This window comes from Saccopteryx leptura, chromosome 2, assembly GCF_036850995.1.
Source record: "Saccopteryx leptura isolate mSacLep1 chromosome 2, mSacLep1_pri_phased_curated, whole genome shotgun sequence".
Lineage (NCBI taxonomy): Eukaryota > Metazoa > Chordata > Mammalia > Chiroptera > Emballonuridae > Saccopteryx > Saccopteryx leptura.
In genome coordinates, this window is record NC_089504.1 from 319,981,912 (window position 1) to 320,001,888 (window position 19,977).

At 39.5% G+C, this 19,977-nt stretch overlaps 1 protein-coding gene across 1 annotated transcript; it reads right to left on the bottom strand.

Annotated features, from left to right (window-relative positions):
• Positions 1–1,679: 1,679 nt before the first annotated feature.
• Positions 1,680–19,400, bottom strand: LOC136391381 (synergin gamma-like). Its single transcript, XM_066363028.1, has 3 exons — positions 19,361–19,400; positions 4,218–5,165; positions 1,680–1,833 (listed from the first exon to the last, which is right to left on the bottom strand). Exons 2-3 carry the CDS (start codon positions 5,071–5,073, stop codon positions 1,775–1,777), a joined length of 915 nt encoding a protein of 304 aa, XP_066219125.1. The 5' UTR covers positions 5,074–5,165; positions 19,361–19,400; the 3' UTR covers positions 1,680–1,774.
• Positions 19,401–19,977: the final 577 nt, after the last annotated feature.

A 19,977-nucleotide genomic window follows, 5' to 3' on the forward strand; every position in this document is an offset into this window, starting at 1 on the left:
CTATTAAAAATACTCACATTGATTTTACAGAGAGAGGAGAGAGAAGGTCAGGGAGCAAGAAATATCAACTCATATCTGCTTCACTTCAGTTGTTCATTGATTGTCATATGTACCTTGACCGGGCAAGCCCAGGGCTTTGAACTGGCAACCTCAGTGTTCCAGTCAAGGATTTATCCACTGTGCCAGCACAGGCCAGGCACTGTCTCAAAGTTTTAAAAAGAACAAAGAACCAAATCCTAAAACTGTAAGAAAAAAATTTCAACTATAGAAACAACCTATTTTCCCCCCAAGGTTTTCTGATCTGAAAACAACATTTCCAAGATTTGTTATTATACTCTAAAATGAAAAAAAAAATTATTTCCCAATTTTGGCCTATTCTTACTAACTTTTGTGGGTCATTCTAGAAGTCTACTTTGAGACATCCTCTAAAGTCATTTTAAGAACTTGTTTTGACTTTAGGTTATGGGCACACAAGCCAATAAATAGTTCATATGCTATAGAAATCTTTTCCTGAAACCCATGTACTTTTATTGATCAATGTCAACTCATTAAATTTAAAAAAATTAAAAACAGAAGTTGCTTTATGGACTAAGTAAAAAAACCACCGAGAACAGCTTCATAATACATTCTTCATTGCAAAGATAACATGTTCTACAATCAGAGGATGGAGTACCCAATTTCAAACTCAAATCAACTCAGTCCGGAAGACTTTCTGGTATTAACAGTGAGCACTTTCCATTATAGAGATTATCAATTTAAATTCAGTTTACATTTACTGTGCTCAGAAGTCCATCCCAATACCATTTGAAACTTTATTTTAAATTACATTTACAGATCTCTAGTTATTAACAGCTGTGTCTCCCTCTGCCCAGTACTCAACTCTTAGGTCCGCCCTCCCCTTCCCCTCTCCTCACAACAGAACTTCTACTGGAGACAAGTGCTGTGATCTTTACTAAGCAATGAAATCTACTCAGTTTCTTCACCAGAAGAAAGGAGTAGCCCTGGCTGGATAGCTCAGTTGGTTAGAGCTTTGACCTGACCCACAGATGTTGCTAGTTTGATCCCCGGTCAGGGCACAATGTTTCTGCTTCTCTCTCTTTCACTCCCTTCCTCTCTCTCTAAAAATCAATAAAAGAAAAATTTTTTAAAAGAGTAAATTTACTAATATGTAAAATAGTGTACAGTTTACATTTTAAAAATGTTTATAGAGGCCTGGCCTGTGGTGGCACAGTGGATAAAGCGTCGACCTGGCAATGCGGAGGTCACCAGTTTGAAATCCTGGGCTTGCCTGGTCGAGGCACACATGGGAGTTGATGTTTCCTGCTCGTCCCCCCTTCTCTCTTTCTCTCTCTCCTCTCTCTCTAAAAATGAATAAATAACAATCTAAAAAAATTTTTTTAAATGTTTATAGTTATACTTTAATCTAGTACCATATTAAAAACTTTTCTCAATGAAATTGTAAGGGAAAAGCCTAAAATACACCAATACTTTTCTTAGGAGAAAGGAGTTTGAGGAAACAAAACAAACAAAAGGGGAAACCCTCTAATCACAGGAGATGCTATTGCTTTAAATTTGAGATGGACCAGGGAATTCTCTGGTCTAACCCTGAAAAAGTACAAATCACACACATCCCCACGCTTTCAAAATATGCCAAAGAATTATTTATTAACATAGGACTTACAGATCACAAAAGAGTGGTACAGGAGAGCTGGAAAAGAAGTCATCAGAATAAGCATGCAAATCAGTATTTGCAGAAGAATATACCAAAGCAAGTTCAAAAGGCACATTCACACTGAAAATGTCTAACTTGAAAAAAAGACATCAGAAAAGCAGCTGAAAACAAAAACAAAAAAAAAGGTGCTGATTAAAATACAAAGATTTTCAATGTCAAAGAAGAGCTACTTTACAAGTAGGTAGATAGGTAGCTACAGAAATCTTGCTAATGCTTTGAGTGTTACAAATAAGGGTAAGCTCTTAGCTGCCAACAAAACCAGATATCTTAATGACCGCACATCCAGATGCTTTGGTGCCAGAGAGATTAAATTTGGTGGAGGGATCAAAGCAGCCTAGCTGAAATTATATGCAGCAAGGGCTCAAAGGGTTGAATGTAATAATATGCAGAGAAATCAGGCAATGTTATTAGCATTATCTACCTTCCATACAAAGGATTACAGCAAGAGTTAAAAGAGACAGTATCCCCTCAGAGTTAAGTTAGGGTTTCTAAACAGGTTTCAGGTCCAGAAACAGCAGTCTACTCCATTTTATTCTCTTCATCAGTCCAATTCTAATTTATCCAGCAAGAAGTACCTTTAACCTTCAAACTAAGAGAGCAAGAGATACTGTGGTCAACATGAGGATAAGTCAAAACCCAATTCCCTGGTGAAGTCCCTCCCATTTACCCTCCACAATGCATTTAAAGCAACAGTTTGGCTCAACAATATAGTTCACTGGTTAGACAACAACCCCTTTTAACAACCGCTCTAAAGGGATACTGCTCCTTTCAGACAGGTTTACAGATCAAAAGGAGGAAACAATATGTTTTTAAGAATATCCTCAAACTAAAGAGACTTGGCTTGAATATTACAGGTTCCAAGCGGGGAATGTTCCAAACACATATAAAAGAACATGAGCACAGAATATTATTTTAACACATCAATCAGAGTAAAGTCAGTCAATAAACCAACCTCCCCTCCCCAAATAAAATGGAAAAAAAAATCCTAAACCCAGATTAGAGTCATCTCATGAAGACATCTAGCTTGGCATTGTGAAAGAATATAAGAGTCACTTTCAGAAAAATATCTTCTAATAATTTCAGAGTCCAGAAGGCTAGTTTACTTGTTATAAGATTTTAAAATAAAAATCAGGTATTGTTCAGAAAATGGACTTTACCACCAGATGCTGTGGCTCAAGCAGCTCATACAAAAAAGAGAAACATATTCACTCTATCAAACAAACAGTTGCAAAACAAACAAACAAAAAAAGGAAACCATCTGAGGAACAGTACAGAAAAATGAAGCAGAGTCAGGGCACAAGGAGCGCTGCAGACAGCCTGCTGCACTTGGAAAACTGCCTTAGCTAGTAGCCACGCGCAGCACACGTCTCTGATAACTTGCGCCTGCCTCAGCACCCTGTTTAAGGATACCTCCTACATTTTTTTCAGTAGCTAAAGGACACATGCAATTTTGTTTTCTGACTGCAAAAGTCCTAACACTTTACAATTTCTGCCTGCATCTGTAAACTTGGAAGGGTGTTATATGTCCCTCTCTAGTTAAAAAACAATAAACCCTTCATATGCATAATACATTTTCTAGAATAATACAGTAACACTGAGATATTTCTCACTATTAAAGGCCACAAAATATGTTTATCTTTATATATATATATATATATATATATCTGAAATAACAAAACAAAATAAAAATTAGGACACTTGGGAATCTAGTTTTTATGACAAGAAGTTAAGCTGGAGAATAAACTGCTACATGTAAATCCATACAGAACTTTAATACGAGGGCTCCCTTATAAGATATTCTTAAGCATTCTAGGAGAAAGTGAATAGTTACCCTAACCCACCATCTACAGATCTGTTACAACTTAATACTTCCAATAATAGAGTTAACACTGGAAACCGAACCTGAACTCCACTGACAAGTCCTGCCCTCCTCCTGCCAGACTCGGGCACCAGGACGTCCACACAGTGCTTTCCCTCTTCTGCTCTGTAGGGTCGTGGCAAATAGCAGTACAACTGGCTAGACACTCTTACTCTATTAACCTAACAAGAGTCAGTTTCTGTAAACCAAACAGAAAACTATACTGGCAGCTGTTAAAGAAAGAAAAAAGGAGAGAGAAACACTGATCTCAGTCACAGAAATGGAGGAATATTACTGACACTGCAAAAGTCTTTATAAAAATTTCTGGCGATGTGGGGTTCATTTAGCCGTTTATGTGCCTCTAACACCAAGTCGGTGTTAGATTTCAAAAATAAAAATATTTTAGCTATCCAGTCTATGTGCCAGAGTATTCACAGTATCCACACATCTAAGTGTCCACAGACTCAAATTTAACACTGCTTTAAGGGGACTGGTAACAAAGAAGTTAATTATTAGAACTTTATAAAGGTTAAGAGCCAGAGCCCTACTGGTCTGTAAATCAACACCCACAGAACCATCTCTGAAAGCTACGCCACCATCACCAGAGCAATCTCACCAATTCCTCACCTGCGGCAGGAGGGTGCTGGCCACTAACTGTTGGTAAATCCAAAGAGCTATCAGACATGACATGCTTAAGATCTCCTCCTACATCAGCCAGTTTCATGTCAAACTGAACAGAGAGTGCGTCTTCAGAGTCCTCCTTGCCGACACTGCTGCCACTGATGGAAGGGAGATCCAAGGACTTCACCGACGCAGTGTCTTCTTTGGTGTGTCTGAAAGCCACTGCTTTCTCTCCCAGGGATTTGTCCCAGTTCATGGAAGAAAATTTATTGGAGTGGAAGTCAGCAAAATCATCATCACTTTTTCCCGAAGGAGTGTTATCTTTCAGTTCCTCAGCACCTAGCGCAGGTCCTTCCAGAGAGAGCTGTTTGAAGACATCGTACTTGGTGGACGCAGCAGCTGAGCTCTGCCCACTCTTCACAGTGCTGCTGGAGCTGCTGGTTAGAGGAGCAGGGCCAGTGTCCTCTTTAAGGGCATTGTATTTGTCATCTGCCTTTTGCTCAGATGAAACAGAGCTATTACTGAAAACCATAAAATCTGCAAAGTCATCCTGTTCTCCAACAGATGTTGGATTAGAATATTCCCCAAAAAGGTTGAATTCTCCAAAATCATCAGCCAGACTAGAAGACTTAGTTGATGCCAAAGCTGCTGTGGCTGCAGCAGCGCCCTTTGACTGTGGTCGTGTAGAAACTGATTTTGACGCACTGAATGCTGCTGAAAAAGACAGTGGTTTCTCGCTGCTGCAATTAACTGATGAAAACATATCTAAATCTGCTAAATTCAGAGGATTTTTCACTTGTGTTTGTTGTTTTTGTTGTGCAGTTCCTGAAGGGAAGGCTGCTGGAAAGGTTTTGTCTTTCATTGGTGTCTCTAGTGGGGATATACTATCGGCAGTTTTAAAATCGGTGAAACTATCATCAGCCCCTGCAGATCTGAATTCTGCAAAGTTTTCTCCTGAAAGACAAAAAACACAGCCAAATAAGGAAGAATGCTGAGCTGAAAACAACACGATGCACAGCACACTACATGACAAGCATATATACTTTTTATAGACTTTTCCTTCACTGGCTTGATGTAATTTAACCACAATTTAAATGCTACCAAATCTCCCCGTAAAAACTACTTATTTGTTCCCACACTGAAGATTAGTGATACAAAAATAAAAATCAAACCAGTAACATCTAACAGTATTACTTCCATTTGCTCCCTTCAGTGTGATAAGTCTCCTGGTACCAGACCCTTCAGTTGGCCAAAGCACTGCTTGCAGGACTTCACAATGTCTGGCCAGCCAAGGGTATAATAGAATGAAAAATCACTGCTGAAGAGTCATATTAAAACAGTGGCCCTTTAAAGATAAAATGTGTTATAAGGTGACCAATCAGGAAAAATGTATCATAGTTACCAATGAAATATAAAAAACCCTGCATCTAATATTTAGTATGTACAACACTTTGTTTAACTCAGCATGTTAAGCATATAGTTAGATACTAGGTGGTCTTGCTCAAGTATATGGAGGCATTAATTTATTTTTTTATTTTATTTTTTTACAGAGAGAGAATCAGAGAGAGGGACAGACAGACAGGAACGGAGAGATGAGAAGCATCAATCATTAGTTTTTCGTTGCATGTTGCAACACCTTAATTGTTCATTGATTGCTTTCTCATATGTGCCTTGACCACGGGCCTTCAGCAGACCAAGTAACCCCTTGCTTGAGCCAGTGAGCTTGGGCTCAAGCTGGTGAGCTTTTTGCTCAAACCAGATGAGTCCTCACTCAAGCTGGCGACCTCGGGGTCTCGAAACTGGGTTTTCCACATCCCAGTCTGATGCTCTTCCACTGTGCCACCACCCAGTCAGGCTGGAGGCATTAATTTAAAGACAACTTTGATAAAAAAAAAAACAAAAAACTTCTTTTTTTGACAGGGACAGAGAGAGACAGAGAGAGACAGAGAGAGACAGACAGGAAGGGAGAGAGATGAGAAGCATCAATTCTTTGTTACAGCATCTTAGTTGTCATTGATTGCTTTCTCATTTGTGCCTTGACTGTGGGGCTACAGCAGACAGAGTGCCCCTTGCTCAGCCAGCAACCTTGGGCTCAAGCTGGTGAGCCTTGCTCGAACCAGATAAGCCCGTGCTCAAGCTGGCGACCTTGGGGTTTCAAACCTGGGTCCTTTGCATCCCATTCTGACACTCTATCCACTATGCCACAGCCTGGTCAGGCTGATGAAAAATTTTGAAAAGCAATCTACTTATTTCCAAAGCTTCTGGCTAAGGGCACTCTGTAAAGCAGCTTCTCCCTATATGCTCCAGCACAGAAGGTTAATCTCACAAAAAAATCTGTCAGTACCTGGGTTTTTCTTGAAATCAGTCATCTCACTGCGCATTTATTAAAATGCAAAGGGATTTGAATACACACCAACTCTATTATTAAAACTTTCAAAGGCCTGACCAGGCAGAGGCGCAGTGGATAGAGAATCAGGCTGGGATGCAGAGGACCCAGGTTCCAAACCCTGAGGTCACCGGCTTGAGCATGGGCTCACCAGCATGAGCGCAGGGTGACTGGCTTGAGTGTGGGATCATAGACATGACTCCATGGTCACTGGCTTGAGCCCAAATGTCACTGAATTGAAGCCCAAGGTCACTCGCTCTGCTGTAGCCCCTCTGATCAAGGCACATATGAGATAGCAATCAATGAACAACTAAGATGCCGCAACAAACAATTGATGCTTCTCATCTCTTTCTCTTCCTGTCTGCCCCTATTGGTCCCTCTCTCTTCACTCTCTTTCTGTCTCTGTTATAAAAAAACAAACAACCAAACAAACTTTCAAATGATATGATTTAAACTTTTAGTTTATACTATGCTATTCTGAGGATGGGGTTGTGACAGAATTTTTCATTAGGTTTTTTTTTTTCTCTTCTGAAGTTGGGAACGGGGAGGCAGTCAGACAGACTCCAGCATGCGCCTGACCGGGATCCACCTGGCATGCCCACCAGGGGGAGATGCTCTGCCCATCTGGGGCATTGCTCCGTTGCAACCAGGGCCATTCTAGCGCTTGAGGCAGTGGCCATGGAGCCATGGCTAAAGAAGGGGAAGTGAGAGACAGAGAGGAAGGAGAGGGGGAGGGGTGGAGAAGCAGATGGGCACTTCTCCTGTGTGCCCTGGCCAGGAATTGAACCCGGGACACCTGCATGCCAGGCCGACGCTCTACCACTGAGCCAACCGACCAGGACTCATTAAGTTTTTAATCAAAGAAAATCGGTACTCATAAACATTTAAATAGACTCAGTTAAGATGCTGATAAAAATCTGGAGCCATGATTCTTATTAGTTTTTCTATTCTTTATTATCATTGCTTTTTTTTGTTTGTTTGTTTTGTTTTGTTTTGTTTTTCTGAAGCTGGAAACGGGGAGAGACAGTCAGACAGACTCCCGCATGCACCCGACCGGGATCCACCCGGCACGCCCACCAGGGGCAACGCTCTGCCCACCAGGGGGCAATGCTCTGCCCCTCCAGGGCGTCGCTCTGCTGCAACCAGAGCCACTCTAGCGCCTGGGGCAGAGGCCAAGGAGCCATCCCCAGCGCCCGGGCCATCTTTGCTCCAATGGAGCCTTGGCTGCGGGAGGGGAGGAGAGAGACAGAGAGGAAGGAGGGGGGGGGTGGAGAAGCAAATGGGCGCTTCTCCTATGTGCCCTGGCCAGGAATTGAACCCGGGTCCCCCGCACACCAGGCCGACGCTCTACCGCTGAGCCAACTGGCCAGGGCCATTGTTATCATCATAGGTATGAGGCTGGGATGCAAGTGATCTTGGTTTTCTAATCGTGCTTGAAGGTCGGTCTTCCATAAAATCTAGGTAATACCAGGTGGTGAAGTGCAGAGATAAACCAAATATAAATATAGCATACCAACATCACTTATTTAAGAACATGAGTTCCACTTCTGAGTTGCAAATTAAAGGACAAGCTTTAATTTCCTCAACCACTTTTTAAATTCTGTTTTTCCCTAAAAATGAGATATAGAAGTATATAAACTATAGAAATGTATTTAAAACCAAAATCCAATTCTTAAAATTGTCATTAAAACAATATAGGCTTTGAATATGTTGTGCATGTAAAGTGATATACACATTGATATATCATATGAAAAAGGCATGGAAAATAATGGAAGTTGATTTTTCCTTTATTTTTTTTTTTTTTTTTTTTTTTTTTTAGGGGTTTACATATTTTTTTTTTAAATAAATTTTTATTAATGGTAATGGGATGACATTAATAAATCAGGGTACATATATTCAAAGAAAACATGTCTAGGTTACCTTGTCATTAAATTATGTTGCATACCCCTCGCCCAAAGTCAGATTGTCCTTCGCCACCCTCTATCTAGTTCTCTGTGCCCCTCCCCCTCCCCCTAACTCTCCCCCTGTCCTCCCTCCCCCCACCCCTGGTAACCACCACACACTTGTCCATGTCTCTTAGTCTCATTTTTATGTTCCACCAATGTATGAAATCATGTAGTTCTTGTTTTTTTCTGATTTACTTATTTCACTCCTTATAATGTTATCAAGATCCCACCATTTTGCTGTAAATGATCTGATGTCATCATTTCTTATGGCTGAGTAGTATTCCATAGTGTATATGTGCCACATCTTCTTTATCCAGTCTTCTATTGAAGGGCTTTTTGGTTGTTTCCATGTCTTGGCCACTGTGAACAGTGCTGCAATGAACATGGGGCTACATGTGTCTTCACGTATCAATGTTTCTGAGGTTTTGGGGTATATACCCAGTAGAGGGATTGCTGGGTCATAAGGTAGTTCTATTTGCAGTTTTTTGAGGAACCACCATACTTTCCTCCATAATGGTTGTACTACTTTACAGTCCCACCAACAGTGAATGAGGGTTCCTTTTTCTCCACAGCCTCTCCAACATTTGCTATTACCCATCTTGTTGATAATAGCTAATCTAACAGGGGTGAGGTGGTATCTCATTGTAGTTTTGATTTGCATTTCCCTAATAACTAATGAAGCTGAGCATCTTTTCATATATCTGTTGGCCATTTGTATCTCTTCCTGGGAGAAGTGTCTATTCATGTCCTCTTCCCATTTTTTTATTGGATTGTTTGTTTGTTTGTTGTTGAGTTTTATGAGTTCTTTGTAAATTTTGGAAATTAGGCCCTTATCTGAGCTGTTGTTTGAAAATATCATTTCCCATTTAGTTGGCTGTCTGTTTATTTTTATATCAGTTTCTCTTGCTGAGCAAAAACTTTTTATTCTGATGTAGTCCCATTCATTTATCTTTGCCTTCACTTCTCTTGCCATTGGAGTCAAGTTCATAAAATGTTCTTTAAAACCCAGGTCCAGGAGTTTAGTACCTATGTCTTCTTCTATGTACTTTATTGTTTCAGGTCTTATATTTAGGTCTTTGATCCATTTTGAATTAATTTTAGTACACGGGGACAGCCTGTAGTCGAGTTTCATTCTTTTGCATGTGGCTTTCCAGTTTTCCCAACACCATTTGTTGAAGAGGCTTTCTTTTCTCCATTGTGTGTTGTTAGCCCCTTTATCAAAGATTATTTGACCATATATATGTGGTTTTATTTCTGGGCTTTCTATTCTGTTCCATTGGTCTGAGTGTCTATTTTTCTGCCAATACCATGCTGTTTTGATTATTGTGGCCCTATAATATAGTTTAAAGTCAGGTATTGTAATGCCCCCAGCTTCATTCTTTTTCCTTAGGATTGTTTTGGCTATTCGGGGTTTTTTATAGTTCCATATAAATCTGATGATTTTTTGTTCCATTTCTTTAAAAAATCTCATAGGGATTTTGATGGGAATTGCATTAAATTTGTATATTGCTTTGGGTAATATGGCCATTTTGATTATATTTATTCTTCCTATCCAAGAACAAGGAATATTTTTCCATCTCATTGTATCTTTTTCGATTTCCCTTAACAATGCTTTGTAATTTTCATTATATAGGTCCTTTACATTCTTTGTTATGTTTATTCCTAGGTATTTTATTTTTTTTGTTGCAATCGTGAAGGGGATTATTTTTTTGAGTTCGTTTTCTAATATTTCATTGTTGGCATAGAGAAAGGCTATGGACTTCTGTATGTTAATTTTGTATCCTGCGACCTTACTGTATTGGTTTATTGTTTCTAATAATCTTTTTGTGGAGTCCTTCGGGTTTTCGATGTATAGGATCATATCATCAGCAAAAAGTGATACCTTTACTTCTTCTTTTCCAATATGGATGCCTTTTATTTCTTTGTCTTGTCTGATTGCTCTGGCCAGAACTTCTAGCACCACATTAAATAAGAGTGGAGAGAGTGGACAACCCTGTCTTGTTCCTGATTTAAGGTAGAAAGTCCTCAGTTTTATGCCGTTTAAAATGATGTTGGCTGATGGTTTATCATATATGGCCTTTATCATGTTGAGATATTTTCCTTCTATACCCATTTTGTTGAGAGTCTTAAACATAAAATTGTGTTGTATTTTATCAAAAGCCTTTTCTGCATCTATTGATAAGATCATGTGGTTTTTGTTCTTTGTTTTGTTGATATGGTGTATTACGTTAACCGTTTTGCGTATGTTGAACCATCCTTGAGATTCTGGGATGAATCCCACTTGATCATGATGTATTATTTTTTTAATATGTTGTTGTATTCGGTTTGCCAGTATTTTGTTTAGAATTTTAGCATCTGTATTCATTAGAGATATTGGTCTGTAGTTTTCTTTCTTTGTGCCATCCTTGCCAGGTTTTGGTATGAGGGTTATGTTGGCCTCATAAAATGTGTTTGGAAGTATTGCTTCTTCTTCAATTTTTTGGAAGACTTTGAGTAGAATAGGAACCAAGTCTTCTTTGAATGTTTGATAGAATTCACTAGTATAACCATCTGGGCCTGGACTTTTATTTTTGGGGAGGTTTTTAATAGTTTTTTCTATTTCCTCCCTGCTGATTGGTCTGTTTAGGCTTTCTGCTTCTTCATGACTCAGTCTAGGAAGGTTGTATTGTTCTAAGAATTTATCCATTTCTTCTAGATTGTTGTATTTGGTGGCATATAATTTTTCATAGTATTCTACAATAATTCTTTGTATATCTATGATGTCTGTGGTGATCTCTCCTCTTTCATTTTGGATTTTATTTATTTGAGTCCTGTGCCTTTTTTCCTTGGTGAGTCTTGCCAAGGGTTTGTCAATTTTGTTGATCTTTTCAAAGAACCAGCTCCTTGTTTTATTGATTTTTTCTATCGTTTTTCTGTTCTCTATTTCATTTATTTCTGCTCTGATTTTTATTATCTCCTTTCTTCGGCTGGTTTTGGGTTGTCTTTGTTCTTCTTTTTCTAGTTCCTTAAGGTGTGAAGTTAAGTGGTTTACTTCGGCTCTCTCTTGTTTGTTCATATAGGCCTGAAGTGATATGAACTTTCCTCTTATTACTGCTTTTGCTGCATCCCAGAGATTCTGATATGTCGTATTTTCATTTTCATTTGTCTGTATGTATCTTTTGATCTCTGCGCTTATTTCTTCTTTGACCCATTCATTTTTTAGAAGTATGTTGTTTAGTTTCCACATTTTTGTGGGTTTTTCCCCCTCTTTTTTGCAGTTGAATTCTAGTTTCAAGGCTTTATGATCAGAAAATATGCTTGGTACAATTTCAATTTTTCTAAATTTGCTGATATTGTCTTTGTGGCCCAACATATGGTCAATTCTTGAGAATGTTCCATGTACACTAGAGAAAAATGTATACTCTGTCGCTTTGGGATGAAGTGTCCTGTAGATGTCTATCATATCCAGGTGTTCTAGTATTTCGTTTAAGGCCACTATATCTTTATTGATTCTCTGTTTGGATGACCGATCTAGAGCCGTCAGCGGAGTATTGAGGTCTCCAAGTATGATTGTATTTTTGTTAGTTTTTGTTTTAAGGTCAATAAGTAGCTGTCTTATATATTTTGGTGCTCCTTGGTTTGGTGCATATATATTAAGGATTGTTATGTCTTCTTGATTCAGTGTCCCCTTAATCATTATGAAGTGACCATTTTTGTCTCTGAGTACTTTTTCTGTCTTGTAGTCAGCATTATCAGATATGAGTATTGCTACACCTGCTTTTTTTTGGGTGTTGTTTGCTTGGAGTATTGTTTTCCAGCCTTTCACTTTGAATTTGTTTTTATCCTTGTTGCTTAGATGTGTTTCTTGTAGGCAGCATATAGTTGGATTTTCTTTTTTAATCCATTCTGCTACTCTGTGTCTTTTTATTGGTAAGTTTAATCCATTTACATTTAGTGTAATTATTGACACTTGTGGGTTCCCTACTGCCATTTTATAAATTGCTTTCTGTTAGTTTTGTATCTAGTTTGATTCTTCTCTTTTGTTTTTCTATCATTTGTTTCTGTTTGTTTGTGTTCCATACTTCTTTCTTCTGTTGCTACCTTTTTTAAGTCATGTGTTTTTGTGGTGGTTTTTTCTAGGGTGGTTACCATTAAGTAATGAAAAGGGTACCTACCATATTCATTGTAGTACTCTATCTTATAAGTATTTCTGCACTTCATCGTCCTTTGCTACTGTTAATCTCCATTCTCTCCCCCCTTTTTTTTCCTTTGTTGTCACAGTTTAAGTTTGGTTTTATTGTGTTCTTGGTGGAGCTGTTACTTGTGGTGTTGTTTTCTTTTGTTCTTTGAATCTGGTTGGAAAACCCCCTTTAGTATTTCCTGGAGTGGGGGCTTTCTCGTGATAAATTCTCTCATCTTTTCTGTATTTGTGAATGTTTTTATATCTCCTTCATACTTGAAGGATAGCTTTGATGGGTATAGTATTCTTGGCTGAAAGTTCCTCTCTTTCAGGGCTTTAAATATTGGGGTCCACTCTCTTCTAGCTTGTAGAGTTTCTGCTGAGAAATCTGATGATAATCTAATAGGCCTTCCTTTATATGTTGTACTCTTCTTTTCCCTGGCTGCCTTGAGAATTTTTTCTTTGTCATTGTTTTGTGTCATCTTTATTATGATGTGCCTTGGAGTGGGTTTGTTGGGGTTAAGAAAACTCGGTGTTCTGTTTGCTTCTTGAATTTGAGGCTTTAGTTCTTTCCACAGGCTTGGGAAGTTCTCGTCTATTATTTGTTTGAGTATATTCTCCATTCCATTTTCTTTCTCTTCTCCCTCTGATATACCTATTATTCTTATGTTATTCTTTCTGATGGAGTCAGATAATTCCTGTAGGGCTTTCTCGTTTTTTATTATTTTTGAGTCTCTTTCTTCTTCTCTCTGTTGTGCCTCAAGTTGTTTGTCTTCTATTTCACTAATCCTATCTTCAATCTGGGTTGTTCTGCTAGCTAAGCTTGTTATCTCGTTTTTCAGCTCGTGAATTGAGTTTTTCATTTCTGTTTGATTTGTTTTTATAGTTTCAATTTCCTTGGTAATATATTCTTTGTGTTCATTGAGTTGTTTTCTGATCTCCCTATATTGCCTTTCTGTGTTTTCTTGTATATCTCTGAGTATTTTTAAGATTTCTATTTTAAATTCTCTGTCATTTAGCTCCAAGGCTTCCAATATGTTAAGTCTTTTCTCCATAGATTTTTCCACATCTATTTGTGTTACCTCTCTTTCTTTTGTATCCATAATATTCGATTTCCTCTTTCTTATTGGCATCTGAGGATGGTCTTGTTGATAGCACTAATTAGAATTAATAAAGAGTAAAAAGAAAAAAAAAACAACAACAAAAAAAACCAAAGGGTAAAACACCCCACAAAAAAAAGCAGTAATAATTTATTATTTCCCCCTTTTTTTTTCTTTCTTCTCCTTCCCTCCTCTCCCCTCCTCAGGGAAATATCGTGCCTATAATGGAGGGCCTGGTTTGCGGTGAAGAGTTCAAGGGACAAAAAAAAAAGGGGGAGTAGGGACCTACTAAATGCAAAAAAAAAAAAAAAAAAAAAAGGAAGAAAATCTTAGACAAGCATAAGTTGATCTGCCTGCGGGTGATGGTCAACTAAGAGATATAATGAGAGGGATAAGAGGGAACCAGAAAAAAGGACAAAAAAAGGAATAATAAAGAAGAAAAAAATAAAAATAATAAGTAAAAATCTGTTGTATTAAGTGGAGCGAAGACCAAATACAATGGAGACCTTGGGTTGGGAGGACCCAAAATGCCACAAAAATAAACTAACAAGAAAAAAACAAAAACAAAAGCGAAAAAGAAAAATAAAGCCAAAAAAAACCTTGAGTCCCAAATTAACTAATTTGTTCGTGATTGAGGATTAAATGGGAGGAAAGTAAAACGAGAAAAGAAAAAACGAATAGAAAGGAAAGAATAAGAAAAAGAGAAAAACGAAGGAAGAAATAAAAAAGGAAGAGAAAAAAACAAAATAAAGCAAAAAACAACAACAACAAAAAAAAAACAAAAGAGGAGAGAGTGAGAGTTAAGTGTCCTGGAGTATAACCCCAAAGGAGGGTGAGGATGAAGAAGAGAAATAAAATGTAACACTTATGGGTAGTGTAGTTCAAGAAAAGGGAAGCATAAGATGGGCAGAGAATAGAAGGACCGAGGTGGAGGAAATAAAGGCAATAAGATAGAAGAAACAAACAACAACAACAACAACAAAAAAAAAAATTAGTGGAACAAGTTGTAAAGTCTGTGGATTTTTCTTGATTTTGAGATGTTAACTTCTTCCTTTTTCTTTTCTCTCCCTCTTCCTGGTCGGTGACTCTGTACCCCAGGCTCTGCCCCTGTGTCACATTTAGGTAGGGATTTGCAGTTGATGGGATTCTATGGCAATGTCATATAATTGGCTTTAGTCTTGCTGGTAGTCAAGGCTTGTTGGCGTTTGCAGGGTCCAACGATGAGAGAGTTTGCTTTCGTGGATTCTCTCTCCTAGTCCCCCCTTCCTGAATTAGCAGCCTGGTGATCCAGCTATAAGGCTGCCACTGCTTCTGCCTGGGGAGTAAGAGGCTCAAAGAGCTGGGAAATCCCCACTCTATCCCCACTCAGTGCAAGGCTTTGGGAAGGGCTCTGGCAGTCAGGGCCTCCAGTGTAATCAGGCGGGGGTGGGAGTCAATTGTTGTCAAGGTGACTGTTCAGCGCCTAGCATTCAGTTGGACCTCTCAACCCAGGTTTTCCCCACTTTGTAGCCTGTTTTGGCTGGTAAGAAGAGGCACTAGTCTCTGCTTGCGACTAGTGTGGTATAGATCTTATTATCTGCCAAGTCCTTCTTGTTAGCGTTTATCCCTGAATATGGAGGCTCTATCAATCAGAAGTTGCCCCCGCCCCTTTAGCGAGAGGCACTAAAAAATATCACGCCTCTTGTCTTGGGTCGGTGAACTGAGAGAGATCTTATCAATTAGAACCGAGGGTGCGCAGATTTCACGGGTTAAGTTAATTTTAGTAATTGGGTCGCAGCTGTGCTCCCGAAGGTATTTCAGGCTGCCTGCGCGCGCCCCTCCCCCAACGCTTGATTGTTGGCTTGAATGGCTGGGTGAGGTGCCCCGCCCGCGGAGAGAATCTCCCAAGTAGGGAATACCACCCTGGGGCCTCTCCCGCTCCCCGTGCGCGGGCCGCTGGGAACGTTAGCGGTGCTCGGTCTGCAATGCTCGGTCTGCAACCGACCCGGGCGCTGCTCGCGGCGGCTCGCTGCGGTGGCTCGCGGCGGTGGCGGCTGGCGGCGGCGGGCTCGAGGCTGCTGCTCGCGGCTCCCGAGTGCGGGATGACTTACCACAGGCGTACTTCCTCGCGGCTTGAATGAACGTCCCTGCAGTAGCTTCCTCCACACCCTCGTCTCTCAGATTCAAGTGATAACAGTCCTTTTGCTTTCAGTTTGTGTGGAACTTCGTAATGCTCCGAAGATAAATTTTCCTGTTTCTAGTTGATAAATTTGTTGTGATTTTGGGGAGATCTGTCGGACGCGCTACTCACGCGCCATTTCCGTGACGTCACTCCAATTTTTCCTTTAAATCTGAGATACTTAACCAATTAACCAGCATAATTTATCAACACAGAGAAATCTAATATTAGAAAAACTTTAGAGAGGAAAAGCATTCAGAATTCTTCTAGTTTATGTTTGTAAGAGGTACCAGCAATAAAACTGTAGTCAATTTCACAAACTGACAGGAGAAGCAGATATAAAACAAACAAAATAATCACCCTAAAACTTTAGGTAAGTACATCACTGATAATTGTGGAAAGCAATCTACTTATTTCCAAATCTACCTATTTCTGTAAATAATAAGGTAACAAGCAGCCAATTTTTTATGTGCTGCTTTGAAATATCTGTGAAATTGACAATCTTCGCTTTGTTATTTTTTAAAAAGAATTCACCACAGCAAACTAAACTTACTGATGAATTGTAAACGTTTCCATTAGAAATGTAAGCTGGGTGAAAGGGTTAAAAAGAAATAAAATAGGTGGGTTTACAAGTTTAAAAACAAAGGGGATTCAAGAAAATTATAGTCATTTGAAGCTTGCATATCAGAAGATCCATTAAGCATAATACTTCATAGGTAGCTTTTCAGTTAACTTTTGAATCCTCAATAGTTTCCCTCCCTAATTGTTATGTTTTAGTTCCTAAAAACATTTTATTTTTATTTATTTATTTATTTTTTGTATTTTTCTGAAGCTGGAAACGGGGAGAGACAGTCAGACAGACTCCCGCATGCGCCCGACCGGGATCCACCCAGCACGCCCACCAGAGGTGGGGCTCTGCCCACCAGGGGGCGATGCTCTGCCCCTCCGGGGCGTCGCTCTGCCATGACCAGAGCCACTCTAGCGCCTGGGGCAGAGGCCAAGGAGCCATCCCCAGCGCCCGGGCCATCTTTGCTCCAATGGAGCCTTGGCTGCAGGAGGGGAAGAGAGAGACAGAGAGGAAGGAGGGGGGGCGGTGGAGAAGCAAATGGGTGCTTCTCCTATGTACCCGGCCGGGAATCGAACCCTGGTCCCCCGCACGCCAGGCCGACACTCTACCGCTGAGCCAACCGGCCAGGGCCCCTAAAAACATTTTAAAAGAGATCACTTTTTGCTAAATCTTCAGCGTCACTTATCTCTATAAAACATTTTCCTGCCTGGCCAGGTGGTGGCGCAGTGGATAGAGCATCGGACTGGGATGCGGAAGACCCAGGTTCGAAACCCCGAGGTCGCTAGCTTGAGTGTGGGCTCATCTGGTTTGAGCAAAAATTCACCAGCTTGGACCCAAGGTCACTGGCTCAAGCAAGGGGTTGCTCGGTCTGCTGAAGGCCCATGGTCAAGGCACATATGAGAAAGCAATCAATGAGCAACTAAGGTGTTGCAATGCGCAACAAAAAACTAATAATTGATGCTTCTCATCTCTCTGTTCCTGTCTGTCTGTCCCTGTCTATTCCTCACTCTGACTCTCTCTCTGTCTCTGTAAAAAAACAAAACAAAAAAAAAAACCATTTTCCTCATCAACTTTAATTTATGGTTTAAACTATAGGGTAGTAAAAAGGAAATATTATTAAACTCGGTCACCTAACAAACCCGTGGCTCTGAACATAATACCATAAAATTCTTCATAAATTCTAAGATACTAACATACTTGTCAGGCCAGTGTATTTTTAAATGCAAGTAGAATAAAATATGTTCTGAAATGAACAAAGTTGGACTTTCTGCTTGGAAGGCCACAGAGTTCACGTTAAGGTAGGAGTGAAAGCAAGCACACAAAAATGGCGACAACAATCTGGGATTCTGTTAATAAAGTACCGTAAAAGCAGGGCTGAGGTGCTGCTTCCATTCTGGTGGCACCACTGCCTTCCCAGGAATAACATACATGTCATGTGATCACTCATACCAGACTACACAAAGAAGTCTGATATTAAACCACACTCTTTACTCCAAACTTGCCTTGACCCAAGAGGTGATGAAAACATTGCTATGAGTAAATGACAAGTTAACAAGCCAAAGTTCCTCTAGGGTTTATCTTTGTACCCCTAGTACCTAATACAGGCATGGGGGGAGAAACAGTTATTACATCCTAAAAGCTTGAATGAAAATGAGGAGATATTTCTAGAATTTAAGAACTGTAAGGGACTGAGTATTCTTAGAAAAGGTGGGTTTCCCTTTTAGATATTTAAGCAGTACACTTTCTACTTCAATTTCCACATATACTTACCTTTCCTATATTCCCTCACCCCCCACTCTCACCCCAACCCCCTAGGCAAAGTATGAGAACAAATGATTGTTGAAGGATATTACAAACTTGAGCATTCAGTACACAAAAGTAGAATGTGGAGCTGTTCCCATGAAGATATCCTTATTAGCATACACAAATTTCATAGTGTGCAGTTAAACTTTGAAGGACATAATTTGGTGCATGGATTATCCAAACCCTACACATCAGGTGTATAGTAGGATTTAACTACAAACATAACTTTTTTTTTTTTTTACAGGGACAGAGAGAGGGATAAATTGGAACAGAGAGAGATGAGAAGCATCAATCATCAGTTTTTCGTTGTGACACCTTAGTTGTTCATTGATTGCTTTCTCATATGTGCCTTGATTGCGGGCCTTCAAGCCAGACGAGCCTGAGCTCAAGCTGGCAACCTCGGGGTCTCAAACCTGGGTCCTCCGCATCCCAGTCCAATCCACTGCGCCATCGCCTGGTCAGGCCAAACATAACTTTTACCCTTTACATATATGGCTCTCACATTATCGTTCTATATTCCTTTCCACTCTATTTAAGTCCTTCTATCAGAGATGAAAACCACATATGCATAGAAAACCCTTTCACTTCATCTTACTAAATTATAACCAATTTCGAAAATCCTGAAAAGTAAAAGACCGGTTGCTGCCTTTAGTCCAGTCCACGGATCCCTGCTCAGCTGGCAGGTGAAGTCTCGTGGAACATTAAAATAACTGAAAGTAGTTACAGCCCCCATTTGACATAGGAGTCTAATGTGGCTGGAAGGCTTCTGGAGAAAGGGACCAACACTATCTTTAGAGGAAACTGCATTGATTTGAGGTTTGCTCTAAATTTTAGAAACTAATTTCTAATAAATGAACCACATCTTGCTTCCTTGTAATTTCTAGAAACACAGGGGAAAAAAAGAAAAAAGTAAAGAGAAACTCCACACAATAGAATAAAGGCATATTCAGTAGTATCACTGAAAGAATCTTCAAAGAATCTCTTATTAGAAATTGAAATAATTTATTCATTTAAAGAATTAAAACTTACCTAAAGATTTACTTTCTGCTGTCTGTTTGAGCTCTCTGAAAGCACTGTATTTATCACCAGGCTCTAGAATTAAAAGACAGAAGCTCAAGTAAGGTTAGGAACCTGGAAATCACAACTCAAGAAAGTAAGGCAGACTTGGTTAAGCCAAACATACTTAGCATGTTGTATATGCATTTTACACATTTACCATAAAAGGTCGCCACTAAAAACAAAGATTTACATTCACAGGTTTATGAATTCACAAACTACTTTTACCTCCAAATGGAACAGTATTTTCAGAAGACTTGTCAGCTGCAATTCCTTTAAACACAGCATATTTATCCATTGAAGCTGATGCTTTAGTTTCAGAAACTGGCATCAATAAAGAAGGGGTGCTAAAAGGGAAAAAAATATTTCTTAATGACTAGAACACTGAATCCTTCCCTTATCAAGTAGAAGCTCAGAATCTAAATAGCATATAGGTACTAGCTAAAACTCATGACTCCCTGTTTTATCTGTCTATCTATCTATCTACCTATCTATCCATCCATCCATCCATCTTTCCATCCATCCATCCATCATCCACCCACCCATCCATCATCTATTTATTTTAATTTAGAAATTAAACTTATTGAGGT

Excerpts from the sequence above, each read along its gene's own strand:
- LOC136391381 (XM_066363028.1), bottom strand. The coding sequence starts at position 5,073 with ATGAAAGACAAAACCTTTCCAGCAGCCTTCCCTTCAGGAACTGCACAA. Across the intron at positions 1,834-4,217 it reads CCAGCACCCTCCTGCCGCAG|CTGCTTTTCTGATGTCTTTT; the intron begins GTGAGGAATTGG and ends TTTTGTTTTCAG.